The 16,705-nt window shown below is 38.0% G+C and overlaps 1 protein-coding gene across 4 annotated transcripts in view; it reads right to left on the reverse strand.

Annotated features, from left to right (window-relative positions):
- Positions 1-2,778: 2,778 nt before the first annotated feature.
- Positions 2,779-16,705, reverse strand: part of RAB2A (RAB2A, member RAS oncogene family) — a 92,245-nt gene continuing 78,318 nt past the window's right edge. For 3 of the 4 annotated variants that reach the window (XM_072804530.1, XM_072804533.1, XM_072804532.1), the window contains exons 7-8: positions 6,124-6,192; positions 2,779-4,105 (exon numbers count right to left, since the gene is read on the reverse strand). In XM_072804530.1, the coding sequence (XP_072660631.1) occupies positions 4,010-4,105; positions 6,124-6,192 (165 nt within the window). In that variant the 3' untranslated portion in view covers positions 2,779-4,009. Of the gene's footprint in view, positions 4,106-6,123; positions 6,193-16,705 lie in introns of those variants that run through there. The other variant, XM_072804534.1, reaches the window with a different exon arrangement.

The raw sequence follows: 16,705 nt of genomic DNA on the forward strand, positions 1-16,705 counted from the left end.
TTAATATATTCCGGACATAGTGACATCCATTCACAGAGCTCTTCCTCATACTTTGTACAGCTGTGTAGGGCTCCCTTGAGTAAACATATCAGTTTCTTCAATCACCCTTACGTATAGACATTTAGGTCATCTCCAATTATTTTGCAATTACAACCAATATTGCAGTGAGCAACTTTGTGCATATGTGCTTTTGTACTGTTGGAAGGGTATTTTTCTAGAAGTCAGATTGCTGGGTCAACTAGTAAGTGTATTTTGATTTTATTAGGTATGGCCAAGTTCCTCTTCAGAAAGGTAGTACTAGTTTGCACTTCCACGAGCAACATCTAAGAGTGTTTCACCAATAGAATCTGTTGTCATACTTTATTAAAGTTCCAATCTCATAGGTGAGAAATGATATCTGCTTTAATCTGAATTTCTGTATGTTTGAAATTTTAAATTATATTTTGGGAAATTTAAAAATCCATTTTGGGTGAACTAAACTGGCCCTTTAAAGTTTTCCATCATGACTTCAACCAAGTACTATTATCTAGTAAATACCAATGCATGGGGTTAGGTTCCACTTTCATTTGACCACGAAAGCTCATGTAAACTCTTCTAAGAAACACAGGTTGGTATTTCAGTTTGTCTCTGTATAGTCAATTCTTGTTTACTTTGAAACAAGATTTTCTTTGTATTATTTTTTAGCTCACATAGTCAACAAACCCTATGCTGTCAACCTTAGTACTGAGTTTTGATAGGGTTCAACTACCTATGAGAGAATGAATAATGTATTCCAAAGCCAGACATAAATCACTGCTTGAGTGATTATTAGGCACATTTCATTATCATTTACATTCCCACCCTTTCTACTATGAGAAAATAAATGGGGGCTATTTTCCTGCTAACAAGCTATTTTTAAATTAAAGGCAAACTGTGTATGAAGATTCAATTCAGCTCCCATGTTGTTTGAATTACATATCAAATTACATGTCACTCTTTCAAAAATGTGCTCCTGGTTCAGTTGTCTTAAATTCAGAAGACAAATAGTAACACTGTCTTTATGAAGATTAGAGCTTTGGAATGTTACATGTTAAGACATTGAAAGTTGTATTTAGGGCAGCCTGGGTGGCTCAGCGGTTTAGTGCCGCCTTCAGCCCAGGGCGTGATCCTGGAGACCCGGGATTGAGTCCCACGTCAGGCTCCCCGCACGGAGCCTGCCTCTCTCTGTGTGTGTGTGTCTCACATGAATAAATAAATAAAATCTTTTAAAAAAAGTTGTATTTAGCTTTTTAGTGACTGATTTCCTAGCTCTTAAATGTCCCACAGATGCTGCAAAAATTGATCAAAGATGAATTAAGGACTCACAGCATTAAAGATTAAATACAGGTGCCAATATTATAGTATTTATGATAGGGATGATAAAATAAGCAAAGAGTACAAACCAGACACTAATACTGCTTTGTCAACTGACATAAAGGATTCATCACATGTACTCTTTAATGGTAGATGAGATTTGTTGAGAAAGTGGTAATGAATTATCAAGACCCCTGCAACCAAGATGGAAGCAGATTAAGGTTGCTGTGGTAGGGGCTGTAGGAGGGCTCCATCTTTTCTTAGGGCATTAAAATACATACGATAGACTTTTTTTTTTTTTTTTTTTTTTACCATTAGCTTCTCCTCCTATACTTGATTTTTACTTTTTAAAAAGATTTATTTATTTATTTATTTATTTATTTATTTATGAATGATAGACACACACACACACACATACACAGAGAGAGGCAGAGACACAGGCAGAGGGAGAAGCAGGCTTCATGCTGGGAGCCCGACGCGGGACTTGATCCCGGGACTCGAGGACTGCGCCCTGGGCCAAAGGCAGGCGCCAAACCGCTGAGCCACCCAGGGATCCCCTATACTTGATTTTTAAAAGAATTAGGGGAGAGAGCATGGAAAAGAAACATTAAACTTCTGGAAAAGTTAACAGTGGCTTAAAAATAACAATTTCCAAAGAATCCTCCCCTTCCTGGTATAGAGCAGAACAAGTCATAGCTGTCCAAGCCTTTTCTACTCATCATTAATGACAGTGGTAAGATGGTAAGACAGTGAATTTTATATAACCACTTTAAGGAAAGACAGGTTTATAATGACAATACTCTTGACTTCCTCTCACCTTTCCCTCTGGCCTCCAGGAGCTAGTTAAAACAAACCTAAGATAACATTAGGTGACTTTCCACAAGAGTAATGTCAAAGCTTTGACAGAGTATTGCTGAATCTCTAGGGAAGATCCACAGAAGGTTGAAGTTGGTGGGTAAATTGAAAGTAGTTTCACACTTAGAACTTCTTTATAAACGCTTCTTCTCCTTTTTCTTCTTTTTTGTTAAATATTTTATTCATGAGAGACACACAGAGAGAGAGGCAGAAACACAGGCAGAGGGAGAGGCAGGCTCCATGCAGGGAGCCCGATGTGGGACTCTGGGACTTGATCCTAGGACCATGCCCTGAGCTGAAGGCAGATGCTCAACTGCTGAGCCACCCAGGCGTCCCTATAAACCTTCCTTATAGTCTAAATGCAATGTGCTCTTGTGCTCTTTGAGAAGTAGGAAATACCTGCTTACATCAACAGTAACAAAAAAAATTTCAGTATTGTGAAGAACGCGATCACATTTAAGGAAAATTTTTAAAAAGGGTGTTAAACATGCTGACCTTTAAAAAAATATGCTCAAATAAATATATGTGAAAGCTGTGGATGGACTAAAAAGGTACATTTAAAGAAATGATGTGGTCATAATAAAAAAAGAACACTTTTATACATAGGATTTTATTTTGCACTGCTGTAACAATTTCATTATAGACCAAGGGAGAGAGAGAGAGAAAAAAAAAAGGATAAAACCATCACACTGAGTAAATTACTAAAGCTTTTCTACTTTTGACAGGATTTTCCATCTGGTAGATTTATTGTCATATCCCCTTCAAAACAGACAAGATGCTTACCATATTTTAAAGATTATAGGTTGCCACTGAAAGAAAAATTTTACACAGTCACTGTACATCAAGGTTGAAAAACTGTCCTGCATGAAAAATATACTTAGAAATCATGTGAATAAAAGCAAAAGAAAACATTATTGTGTTTAAGGAAAGATTAAAGTCCTCATAATGTGCCATCTAAATGTGGACATTCATTCTTCTTGGAGTCGCTTAGGTGTAGGGAGTTCTTGCTTCTGCCCATTTCACTCATTATACTGTGTTTCTACCCAACAGTATTCATTAAGGCAAACAAATCCTTTTCTGAGGAGGTCTTAAAGAAACTGTGGACATATAGCAAACTTTTGGCATTAAAACAGGTTAACACATACATAGCCTTTAGTAATGTACATTAAGCATATTTTCTTGGACTAGTGACAAGAAAAGATGAACATGCTTGTTAACAATGTCAAAAAGTTTAAAATTCAGTGTCCAAGCAATTCCTAACAATGCTTCTGTAGCTTTAAGCTCTAAACAGTATAGAATTTATGCAAATGCATTAAAGAATTCAAGCTTGGCAAATTACACCCAAGCAGGTTAAACTGTATATACAGAAAGTAAATGATAAATACAGAATTAAAAGAGTCCTTCTGGTTTTCCTTATAGCCTTGAAAATTGACAAACTTTTTGAGGACAGTTCTAGAATATTAAACATTAGGTCCACAGGTGTCGGGAAACCTAACCACACAAACTGATTTAAAATACTCAAGATGACTTTGTAGTGTTTAATACAGTTCAGTTCGTAGGTAAGGGCACAAGACAACATTTAACAAAAATAATCACATCAATTGACCTAGAAATCAAATGCAAATAGATATGAATACAATCTCCAAAATCTGTCTTTTTTAAGTGAACATTAACCATTTATTCAAAGTTATACAAGAATTTCGAAGGATTAGAGTCTCCTGTGACATAAAGCCATTTCAAATAGTTTCATGTCTCAGCTGAGCAGGAGAGTGAAAGAGGAAGTGAGGAGCCACATTTGGGCAGCGAGACGGTAAAAACGGACTCAACAGCAGCCTCCCCCGGCCTGCTGTCCTCCCTGATTGCCCGCGTGTGTGGCATTAGTAGCAGCGTGCTGAGGGCCAATTTTAATGCCGTTTGCCTGAAAGGAGGAAGGGGAAAGGAATAAAAAAAAATGTTAAAGGGACCCGACCAGTGCGGTTTAACTAAATTTAAAGAATTCCACTGAATTCTTAATGACATAATTTTACCGAACAACTTCAGAAAAACATACATGAAACAGATGTATACGACAATTAAAGCAGTGTCTCTTAGGGGACTGTTCCTTCCTTTTTAAAAAATAATCCCGTGGAAATATTTCTGAAAATAATTCTTTATCACACCAGGTACTTAGGAGGCAATGAGACCCAGGCAATGCTGCTTTCCAGGGCATTCTCACTATGGAGAAATTGTTTAGAACAATTACTGCAAGTAATCTTTAAAAGATAAAAACATGCACAGCCCGGTACTGCTCTAATACAACGTAAAATCTTTTCTCTAGACAGCATTTCTGTTCCATGTTGAATCAGCTGTACAGGCTAAAGGCATATGAGTGTTCTGTGTCATCAATAATTTCTATGATCCCCAAAGACATGGCAGCTTGCCAAGAACCCACACACAGAGTAGTTCTTTCATTCATCAAACTCACACTTCTGTCTTAACCCTCACTCCCTCAAGTGGATTTTACCTAAAAATACAACACTTTGAGAAAAGTAATACAGTAGCTTCAGAAATTAAGCTCTTAAGGAAACTTTACGTCACAGTAAATCTCAGATTTATAGTGCTTGGCAGTTGTTCTGCAACAGTAGTAGCCTTGGGGTTTCTGGCACTAGCTCAGTATTGACAGCAGCTGATGTGGTTTCTTTTCGCTCTTTTGACTCCTCTTTAATAAAAAGCATGCCCTATGGCTCATTGGTTTTGCCCCCTCTGGGCTGGTAGCAACTTCTTGAGGAATCAAGGAGTCAGACTTGGCATCGGGCCAAATAAATCGCACGGCCTGTTGGCTCCTGACAGCACATTACAATCAAAGCTGCACCCAGCCCAGTAAAGCAGTCAGCTACTATATGAAACCAGACAGAAACGATGAACGTGCCCTTTTAAACAGAGGCCCAATTACTGTTCAATTTATATGGCATTAGTCTCTGAAGGGCGTTGTCTTTAACTCAAAATCTACCGCCATAAGGCTAGAGGACAGGATTTAGAAAATATATTACTCTAAATGAAAGAGAAATGAGAATATCAAGTACTTTTTGGAAACCTTAGGCAAACGGTTGTCTTAGCAGAGAATATCGAGGGAGATATTGAAGAGCCTCGTTTATGGATAGGCCGAGAGGTACATGTGCAATAAAGGATTCCTAACAACGCTTTCCTAATTGCAACTGTGGGAGGAATAGGGGTTTTTCCCTCAGAAGCACAAAGTCTTAATATGGAATGGCAAAAAAATTTATGTAAAAGTAAATAATATACCATACATCCACATAAACATTCTGAAATAAGTAAATGCACAGCAGGGATTTAGGTCAGAAATAATAACCTTTGGTAAACACTCTGAATTACATGCTTCAAAGCTGTTTTATCCTAATCATATTCATCAAATAATTTTACAAAAAAGACAGAAACAAAAACAATGCCAATTGCTAATTATATATATTAGTCTCCTGAAAACATGCTATACTGAGAGTAATTTCCAAATTGGGTATTTTCTCTCTTTCATACTAGACAACAGAGAGAGCATCTTGCATCAGTAACATAGTTCGTGCATTTACACACTAGAAAATTATTCCCCAAAGCAGATGACACCATATGGACATGTGGCTGAAAGTGGATTTTCTTCTCTCTTTGGAGGGTTTATTTTTTTTTCTTTTTGCATTGCTTGCAATAAATGGTCACTTATTTTCACAAAGTGCTGCTCTACTAGAACATAAACATTTATCTATTACAGAACATACAACAAATTTTCAGTTAGAGGATTATCAATTAATCATACATTTACTGACCTCATAGACTCATTTTATGAATTAAAAAAATGTAGAATGACGAATCCATGTAGTAATTAAAATTCAACTCTAATATTAGCCAACATTTGCTTATCTATCTATCTATATATATATATATATATACCTCATTATTAATGTCAAAGACTCCTTCTTGGATTTTCTCATAAATTTCTTTTGCTGTATTAATAAATGCCTGAAATATAAAGTAGAGAAATTGATTAGAATTATTTAAAACTGCAACAGTAAAAGAACATTATATAAAAACTGTAGAATATCATAAGGTTCTGTATAAGAACTCAACAAATATAATACAGAATATTAATTAATAAGGACAAAACTGTATGATCACTTCAATAGAGGCAGAAGCAGCATTTAACAAAATCCAACAACCTTATGATAAAAACACCCCACAAAATAGGACTAGAAGGGGACTTCCTCAACAGCATTTATGAATAACTCACAGCGAACATCATACCAAGTGGTGAAGACTGAAAGCTTTCCTAAAGATCAAGAACAAGGCAAGGACGTATACAAATGTTCATTATTAGCATCAATAGCCAAAAAGTGGAAACAACACAGATGTTTATCTACTGATGAATGAAAACCAAAATGTGGTTTAACTTTATAATGCAATGTTAGTCATAAAAAAATGAAGTATTAATTCATATTAAAATGTGGATGAACCTTGAAAATATTATGCTAAGTCAAAGAAGCTAGATGTAAAAGACCACACATAGTATGATTCTATTTATTGAAATATCCTGAAGAGGTCAATTCATAGAGAGAAAAAGTAGATTATTTGTTGCCAAGGGTTAGGGAATGAAGAGTGACGACTAATGTTATGGGGTTTCTTTTGGGGTGATAAAAATGTTCTGGAATCAGATAGTGGTGATAATTGCATAATGCTGTGAATACACTAAAACCCACCAAACAGTACTCTCTAAAGCGTAAATTTTATGGTATGTGAACCATATCCCAGAAGAAAAATTCATCACTGGAGGGGGTGGGGGGGAGAGGGAACGGGGCAGGGATACCATAATGTGAGAACAGCACACATGAGAAAAAGATGTCAGGTCAATAAACTTCTGTGTTGAAACTAGCTTACTTTTAGAGGCTACTGTTCCACACAGGATCCTTTTTGCCAGGACAATGTATTACTTAATACACAGTTTAAGGGGGAAAGACTCAAAGGATGCTTATGATAAAGAAATAAAAAGCAGCCAAACTTCTTGCCATGTTGAATAAAGGCTTATCCTTTTTCCATATAGCATACTACTAGATTGGCAAAACAAAACAAAACAAAATCAGTATTAAAACCTAATCAGGGATCCCTGGGTGGCGCAGCGGTTTAGCGCCTGCCTTTGGCCCAGGGTGCGATCCTGGAGATCCGGGATCGAATCCCACGTCAGGCTCCCGGTGCATGGAGCCTGCTTCTCCCTCTCCCTATGTCTCTGCCTCTCTCTTTCTCTCTCTCTCTTTCTCTCTGTGTGACTATCATAAATAAATTTAAAAAAAAATTAAAAAAAAAAAACCTAACCAAATTAAGCTTCTAAATATCAAATGAATCCACAAGCATTCTCTATGTAAAATATAAGCTATTAGGGGGTGCCTGGCCTAGTCAGTACAGCATGTGACTCTTGATCTTGGGTTCATGAGTTCTAGCCCCATGATGAGGGTAGAGATTACCAAAAACACAAATAAATAAGAATAAATATTAAGATGTTTTATACAAATATTGCCAATGTTATAGAAGGTGTTTATAAACTCATGTTCTGATGATCCCATCTGAGAGATCACAGGTAATAGCATTAATATTACAAATCAGGTCCTCTTCAGTGAGCACTGAAAATTCACAAAATAAGGCTATTCTCCACTAGCACTGATAGTTGTAATTCCAAATTTAAAAAGTAAACAGGTTCATGGAGAGGAACCAATCATACCTTGCGTCTTTTCCACACTGGAAACATTTGACTGCTGAACTTGCCACCAGAGCTTTTGTTTCCTAATTAACAGGACTGATATGTTTCCACCTTTAAGGGCCTTACAGCTCCCCAGAGTAATCAATCTACTGCAGCTCAATTACTGCACCAGGAACATACCGGTCAGCGAAGGAGACGCGCGACTGCGGCAGGAGCGCAGAGATATGAATATGCATAAACTCTAAGTGGCTGATCGAATCATCAGAGAGGGTCATGAGAATTTGCAGCAAAATAATGAGAAGAATTAATCACTGCAGATTCACAAGACACTTAGGAGGTGAGTGCGCTTTTCGTGTGCGCAGGAGTTACAGTGAAGGAGAAATTGGCTTCCAGCCAGCTCTGAATTGATTCACGTTCCTCAAAATTGAAGTTATTACCCTTATAAATAAGGAAAAACTTAACTTTATTTCCAATAACATGTCAATTACAGTGATGGCCTTAGAAACCAGGCTAACTAAATATTGAAGTCAACAGATTCATAAATTCACAGGGCTTGAAATCCTTAAAGGGGCACCTGTATGTGTACATCTCCCTAGAACATCAGACGGAACTACAAGATCCCATAAACGAGTTATAAACTTCATATATACAAGCACTTATATTATAAAAGCCATTAAACGTGCCGATTTATGTAAACAGACTTTTTTTGTTAATTTGTTGATGCATCATTTTAAAAAGTGGCTCAAGAAAGCTATGCTGGGGGCACCTGGGTAGCTCAGTGGTTGAGCATCTGCCTTTGGCTCAGGTTGTGATCCTGGGGCCCTATGATCAAGTCCAGCAGCACTGGGCTCTCGGCAGGGAGCCTGCTTCTCCCTCCGCCTGTGTCTCTGCCTCTCTGTTTCTCACGAATAAATAAATAAAATCTTAAAAAGAAAAAAAGAAAGAAAGCTATGCTGCATGAAATTTTTTAAGTCACTACTAATTTTATGACTTGATAGTACTTAATACTTTATTAAGCGCCTTTAAGAACAGTTGTATCCAATGGACTTAAGATGTATTTTGTGGGGATCCCTGGGTGGCGCAGCAGTTTAGCGCCTGCCTTTGGCCCAGGGCGCGATCCTGGAGACCCAGGATTGAGTCCCACGTTGGGCTCCCGGTGCATGGAGCCTGCTTCTCCCTCTGCCTATGTCTCTGCCTCTCTCTCTGTGACTATCATAAATAAATAAAAAAATTAAAAAAAAAAGATGTATTTTGTGTCTGAAAAAACATGTAATTAATTCCATTACAACTGAAGTACATAAAATGATTTTCTTTTTTTTTTTTTTGATAAAATGATTTTCTTTCATAATTCTTATCATCTCCATGAAATAGTCTTTGGACAATGCTATATTTACTTGCCATCCAACTGAGGATTATATGTTGAAAACACTGAAATAAAAATATCTTCCATTCTCTGGGCATATTATAAAGAGAATATTATATAAGTGGGTTATTTTATGTATCTGATGGCAAAATTAATTATATTTAATATTATCAAATAACTAACGATCAATTTTAATGACTCCTCAGTTTAAAACCCAATGTGACAAATGCAGACATTAGTTCACATGTTTTAAAAGCCCATGGCTATCAACTGAAACTACTGAATTCCCAAAAATAATGAACATTAACCAAATACTGTTAAGGCTTATTAGAGATAAAATGAAACTTCTAAGATAAGAACCTTGGGTGTTACAGACAATATCTTTTCCCTAAAGCTGCAAGCATTTCAAGAACTTGGAAAGACTAGAGATATCTCACAATAACTGGCTAGAATCTTAATTGCTCATTTCACTCTAGTCACTAAACTCCTCAAAAATATTTTTAATGTAGAGACCTAACAATGTGAAATACCTCTAGAACACAGACAACAATGATGAGCAACAATTTAGCTCGATACAAGGCCTTTACATTAAAGCTATCACGTTTTCATAGGACAGCTTGAAATTCCTTCCAATTCTATTTTTTTAAAGATTTTATTTATTTATTCATAGAGAGAGAGAGAGAGAGAGAGAGAGGCAGAGACACAGGCAGAGGGAGAAGCAGGCTCCATGCAGGGAGCCCGATGTGGGACTTGATCCCGGGTCTCCAGGATCACACCCCGGACTGCAAGCAGTGCTAAACCACTGTGCCACCAGGGCTGCCCTCCTTCCAATTCTAAACATAAAATGAAACCAGTTTCATTTTTTCTATTTCCCAGGCTACAGAAACAAATTCTGAGAAGGGGGCAGGAGAAAGTAAAGGGGAGGAGCGCTTGGGTGGCTCAGCCAGTTAAGCGTCTGCCTTTGGCTCAGGTCATGATCTCAGAGTCCTGGGATTGAGCCCCGTATCAGGCTCCCTGCCCAGCAGGGAGTCTCCTCCTCCCTTTCCCTATTCCTTTCCCTCTGCACTCCAATCCCCATGCTCTCCTTCTCTAATAAAATAAATAAAATCTTAAAAAAAGAAAAGAGGGATGCTCACTGGGTGGCTCACTGGTTAAGCATCTGCCTTCGGCTCAGGACATGATCCCGGGGTCCTGGGATCAAGTTCCACGTTGGGCTTCCTTTGAGGAGCCTACTTCTCCCTCTGTCTATGTCTCTGCCTCTCTCTGTGTCTCTCATGAATAAGTAAAAATCTTTAAAAAAAAAAAAAAAAAAAAAGGAAAGGAAAGAAAAAGGAGCACATGTGAGGGCAAATCTGTTTTGAGTGGTAGGTGGGGATGAGCATGTGTAGTGTTAGGGCAGTGGCAATGGGGGAGCCTGCATATGGTGGCAGCTGTGGGGATAGCCAACTAGGGGGCATCTCACAGCTCCTGACATGGAGTACAAGCACTAGTGACAATGGTCCGTATCATTCAGGAGAGAGGCTGTAACCTGGGAAATTAATCTATCTAGAATACTTATTTATTATCAGAAAAATGAAGCAAGTTGATGGCACACCTACAGGAAATTGTTAGCATTCGTGCAATACTGTCAAAGCATGACAACCTAAAGATTATTGTTTGTGACACATAAGTTAGAGCTATAAGCAAGTACGTTATATACTTCTGTATTCTACAAATACGGTCAAATCTGAACATTAATAAATAGGTTATAGAATAGGAAAAAACATTTGCCGGAAAACCAGTATCAAAAGATTTCATTATTAGCACTGTGAAACTTACAACATCTAGGCAGATCCACAATTATGAAGTATAAACAGATTTCCATGTAGCCAACTTAATTTGGTGAGCTGCTTACTTTCCCATGCGGGAATCCACTCCAGTATCAGAGGCTGGACTTCCTGACTCCCTCTTCATTTTACCATTAGCTCTCCCCCTTTGCCCTCCTTTGATTAATTGCCATGATCGGTTCTTTACCTTCATTAGCCATTAACTGCCTTCCACCTCAGACACTAATCTTTTAGCCCTTGGCAGTAGTTATCTGAATGGTCCTAATACCTGAATTTAAGTCAGTCTTCAACAACTTCCCTAGCAAAAATGAAAATAAATATAACTGGCTAAGAACTATATACTCATTACACACAAGCTGATGCATAACCTGTCATTTGTCATTCACCCAAGGGCACCTCTTAAATTGTTACCTTAGACTCAGCATTCCCCTAGGTTCAATGGAAGACACAGGGAAGAGGCAGATATAGTTCTTACTGCTGCTGAACTAAAACAACTTGGTGGGAGAATCTAAGCACAGGACTTAAATCTCTGTTGAAGAAGCAGGAAAAAGAAACTTTCTGCACTGGCAGAGGGAGACGGCATGCAGGGCAGGACTGAAGCAGGTCTGGATGGAGGCCAAGGACAATGTGCTAAGAGGGGCCTGCCTTTGCAGCCCATGAGGGAGAAGAGAGGCAAGGGGAAACCCAGAACAATGTTTCTCTTTCTTTTTTTAAAAAAAGATTTTATTTATTTATTTGATGGAGAGAAAGAGAGAGAGGGAGAAGCAGGCTCTATGCTTAGCAGGGAGCCCTGATGTGAGACTCTATCCCAGGACCCTGGGATCATGACCTGGGCCAAAGGCAGATGCTTAACTGACTGAGCCACGCAGGCGCCCTCAGAACAGTGTTTCATTTTTATTATAGTTTATCAGTTTTTAAAACAAAATACTGAAAATGGTCTACAATAAAGATTTAAATTATTTCTTTATGTCACATGCTGCCACCTGGTGGCAAGAGAAAAAGTGTAACATCTAATAGGTAAGAATTCAAAATACATCCAAGTACCTTAGTTTTATCTAAACATCTTGAACAGACGGGCACCTGGCTGGCTCAGTTGGTGGAGCAGGCAACTTCTGCTCAGAGGGATGGGAGTTCAAGCATCATGTTGGGTGTAGAGATTGCATAAAAATAAATCTTAAAATAAACAAACATCTTGAACAGAGAGATGCTACACAGTAAAGTACCCTGATTTCACAATCAGTGACTCTTCAGTTTTGCTCTTAGAACTAAGAAACATGAGGTAACTTAAATGCTGTTTAACTGTCTTCTAATTTCCTAGTCAACGCTATGAACATCACATGTGTCCAGATGACAAAGCTATTAATAACCAATATTTACTAAGTACTCACTAATGGGCCAGTCTATATGCTTAGTTAATTTGCAGAGGTATTCATTATTTCTGAAAGAAATTCAAAATATGTATAATAAGGAAATTAATTTTTTCATTTGCTTCCAAGAAAATCTGTGGGATGAAGTTATGCCTGTAAGATTAGCAGAATGGCCAAGGGTAGAGTTCTAGAAACAGACTGTCTAGGTTCAAACTAGTTCTACCTCTTACTAGATGTGGTGCTTTGGACTCCTACTTAATCTCTCTGTAGCACAAGGATAACAATGGTGCCTACTACACTAAATCGCTGGTAGGATGAATGTGGAGCACTGAGAGCAGCGCTTGGCAAGTAGTAAGCGCTCACACTTGTTAGCCTTCCTCATCATGAATGTGGAAGTGCAATGACGTGTGGGGAACAGAAGAGGGTACACATGTGAAATGCGAATGTGCCCTGGAACACTGCAGACAGAGTAAAGGAGAAAAATGGTGATCAACACTGACTGGTAAGTGAATTAAAATACCTTGATTAAGTAAAAACTAACTATTAAAAAAAGTAAATTAACAACATAAAGCGTGTTACAGTAAGCCCTGAAGAATAAAATACATTGAGATAGGCTTAATATGATGCAAAGAAAGAAAAGTCTTGTGAAAAGAACATCAGACTAGAATTCAAGATTAGGCTGTTTAAACACAAACTCCTTCAAATTCTATGGCTTTAAAATGTTCTTCGCCTATTTGGTTTAGTTTCAGTAAGAGAATTCCTACATGTATCATCCAATACAATGGCTTTCAAATTGTATTTCACGGACAAATTGTCAGGACCACCTCTTGGGATGTGGTAGGTAATAGGAAGAGCCCAGTGAAAAGGAGAATGAATCTCTTCTTTCCCCCTCACTTTCCATGGCATCCCATTCTACTTTTCTTTCTTTTAGTTTCCTGTGTTTCGTTAGAAGAAAGAGAGCCGCTGCTAAATCTACTCATTTTATAGATTGGGCTGAACTGCAAAAGGAGAAATGACTTGTCCAAGACCACGCAAACTGCAGCAGAAGCAATGAGCAGGATTAACATTCTGCCTACCACATTTATCTTTCCTTTATCAGGATCACTTACTTCTAACACAACTCAGGAATTTTCATTTATTTTGTTTTCAATTTATTTTATGATGAATTTTATAAGGAGGCAAGGTTGGCAACAGGGATACCTGTAGAGAGGCTAAAACAATAATCCAGGTAAGAAATGAAGACCTGAGAAATTAACAGTGGCAACAAGAATGGAAAACAAAGATCAAATTTAATATCTACTTTGGAAAAATTAAAAGGACGTGGTAAATAATAGGGAAAGAATGGTAAGGTGTTTAAGGGTGACTCCATTTTGGCTGAAGTGATTGATATGGAAAGGTATACTGTGAATTGATATAAATAAAAAAGGGGGACACCTGGGTGGCTCAGTCAATTAAGCACCCAATTCTTTGATTTCGGCTCAGGTCATGATCTCAGGGTTGAGATCAAGCCCGAGTCAGGCTCTGCACTCAGTAGGGAGTCTGCCTCTCTCTCTAAAATGAATAAACTTAAAAAAAAAAAACAGAATTATTCTCTCCCTTCAAAGAGAGAATAAAGATATTTTAAACACATGAATTCTAATGTTTATGTCAAATACAAGTGGAAAAGCCTTGGTAGTTGATCTAGATAACTGTGTGCCTCTATACGAGTATGAACTATAGAGTAAGTATGTGATGTGCACATATCAGCATGACTTTCTCCAGTAACATTTAACTACTTTGGTTTAGTAGAGAAAGTGGATGTAACTTTCAAAGTTAGTTAGGCTTGGATGACCCAAGTTCCACTGGGTGATGGCCAAATAAAGGGTGGAAAAATTGATCCTAGTCAGCAAAATCTTCCAATTAGAGAAAGGGAGTAATAAGTATTTATTAAACACCCCTTCAAGGATGCTGGAAACCTGATTAAGGTCAGGTCAAATTTCCAATGAAAAGTTGGTGGTATCCTTAACACTGAGAACAAGGTTAAGCGGACAAGAAAGTCTTCAGTTTGTATCACATTCCAGCTCTACAGGAATACCTGTTCCACCACGTAGAATATAGCCCAACGCAAGTTAAGATGTCCTCTCAACACAAATTAAATCTGGAGGTTTTCAAGTACTGGGACAGGACACAAACATTAGCAAGGGGCCGTGAAATTGGTCTTCTTAGTTACACAAGTCACATGTTTTCCCTAAGAAACAGACATCCACCTATCCTGTCAGGTTAGATGGCTTGGCAAGCTATTGCAATCTGTCTTAGGGCTAGTTGACTGTTTTCAGCTATTATATTCAGTATATCTTTTAGTACTTTAGCAGCTAAACCAGGAATTATCAGCCTTGATTTTTCAATAGTTAAAGATGTTTAAATATTTTGTTTATTTAAGTCATCTCTACACCCCAACATGGGGCTTGAACACATGACTCCAAGATGAAGTCACATGCTCTTCCAATTGAGCTAGCCACGTGCCCCTAAAGATTTTAAATAATCTCTATACCCACTGTGGGGCTAAAATTTAAAACCCAGAGATCAAGAGTAGTGTGTTCCACTGAATGAGCCAGCCAGGCACCCCAAAAGTTTAAGATTTAAAAAAAAAATTCATTACAGACACACATAGGGGGCAGAGACAGGCAGAGGGAGAAGCAGGCTCCCGTGGGAAACCTGATGCAGGACCCGACCCCAGGACCCCGGGGTCACGACCTGAGCCGAAGGCAGATAGATGCTCAACCTCTGAGCCACCCAGGCACCCAGTTTAAGATTTTAAAAAAAGATATTTTAAATTACTAAGACTTTTGCCTTAAAAAAAATTTTTTTTAAAGATTTTATTTATTCATGAGACACAGAGAGAGACACACACACACAGGCAGAGGGAGAAGCAGGCTCCATGCAGGGAGCCCGATGTGGGACTCGATCCTGGGTCTCTAGGATTGTGCCCTGGGCTGAAGGCAGCACTAAACTGCTGAGCCACCTGGGCTGCCCACCTCAAAATTTTTTGATGTTTATGTATTTTTCTGGTTTTCCATAAATTTTTAATTTTAAGTAAAATTTATGAACACAGGGAAAAATAACCTGTCAAATGGCTAAGAGAGTGAGAATATTTGATAAAGAGACAACTGTTAAGCAAATGGCAAGTTTAACCACAATTCACAGCACAATCATCTTTAGTTCCTAGAGGGAATATAATACTATCAGTTTTGATAATGTACAACTCTGAGAAAATGGAATTTTATTTTATAGAAAAAAATACAGAGAAAAGACGGAAGGATATATATAATTTATATAGTTATAACTACATACACACACAGTTACATGTATAATTATAAATACAATCATGTATCACTTCTGTGGCATTTTGAAATCTTCATAAAGTTAGCATGAAGCTTTTGGGAAGAGGTCTTTTTCTTAGCCTGCTGTAATCTTTGTGACATTCATTCCTGAGTCTAAAAAAAATCTTTTCAAACTACTAAGACACTAGGTCGCTACTGAAGGAAACTCCTGATCAAAGGACGAGCCAATCTGTTCTTTTGGGTTTTCAAAAAACTCATGGGTTTTAGAACGCTTAGGGCAAAGACGGTTTAAGACAGAATTTCACCTACATTTAACAAGTGGGACCAAAGCATAATTTGATTAAAGACTGAGGGAAAAAGTACAAGATTGAAGTAATTAAATAAATATGTAACCATCCAAATATTTTGTTATTTACTATGCAGGGGAGAAACTGTGCTAGGTGCTGGGGATGCAGAGATGAAAAGATAGTCTGTGTTTTCAAGGAATGCTGCCCTTATGTTGAACCAACATGAAAAACAAGTGTCATGCATAAGAGTGCTAAGATAAATTTCCTGCTCAGGAAGATACAGGAATGAACACAGAGAAGAGAGCATATAACTTCTATGTGTGCATATGACGCGTGGTGAGTGGTAGATGGGGACACAGAGGGTGTGTTGTGTGTCACGGCATTCCAAGAGGAGGTATGAGACTTCGTTATAGGTAGGAAGAAAGGGCATCTTAAGAGCAGAGAACACTTTCTGTGGAAGCCAGTTTAAACAGTACTACCCAGATGATGAGCTCTTATTTTAATATAGAGAGCACGTTGTATGGAGTTGGCTAATAAGGGAACTTGTCTTCCAAGCTGATGAGTTTGATTCTGAAGCTGTGGGGAACCCACTACACAGGGTTTTAATAAAATTGGGGAGTGACA

The sequence above is a fragment of the Canis lupus genome, chromosome 28, assembly GCF_048164855.1.
Source record: "Canis lupus baileyi chromosome 28, mCanLup2.hap1, whole genome shotgun sequence".
In the NCBI taxonomy this organism is placed as follows: Eukaryota; Metazoa; Chordata; class Mammalia; order Carnivora; family Canidae; genus Canis; species Canis lupus.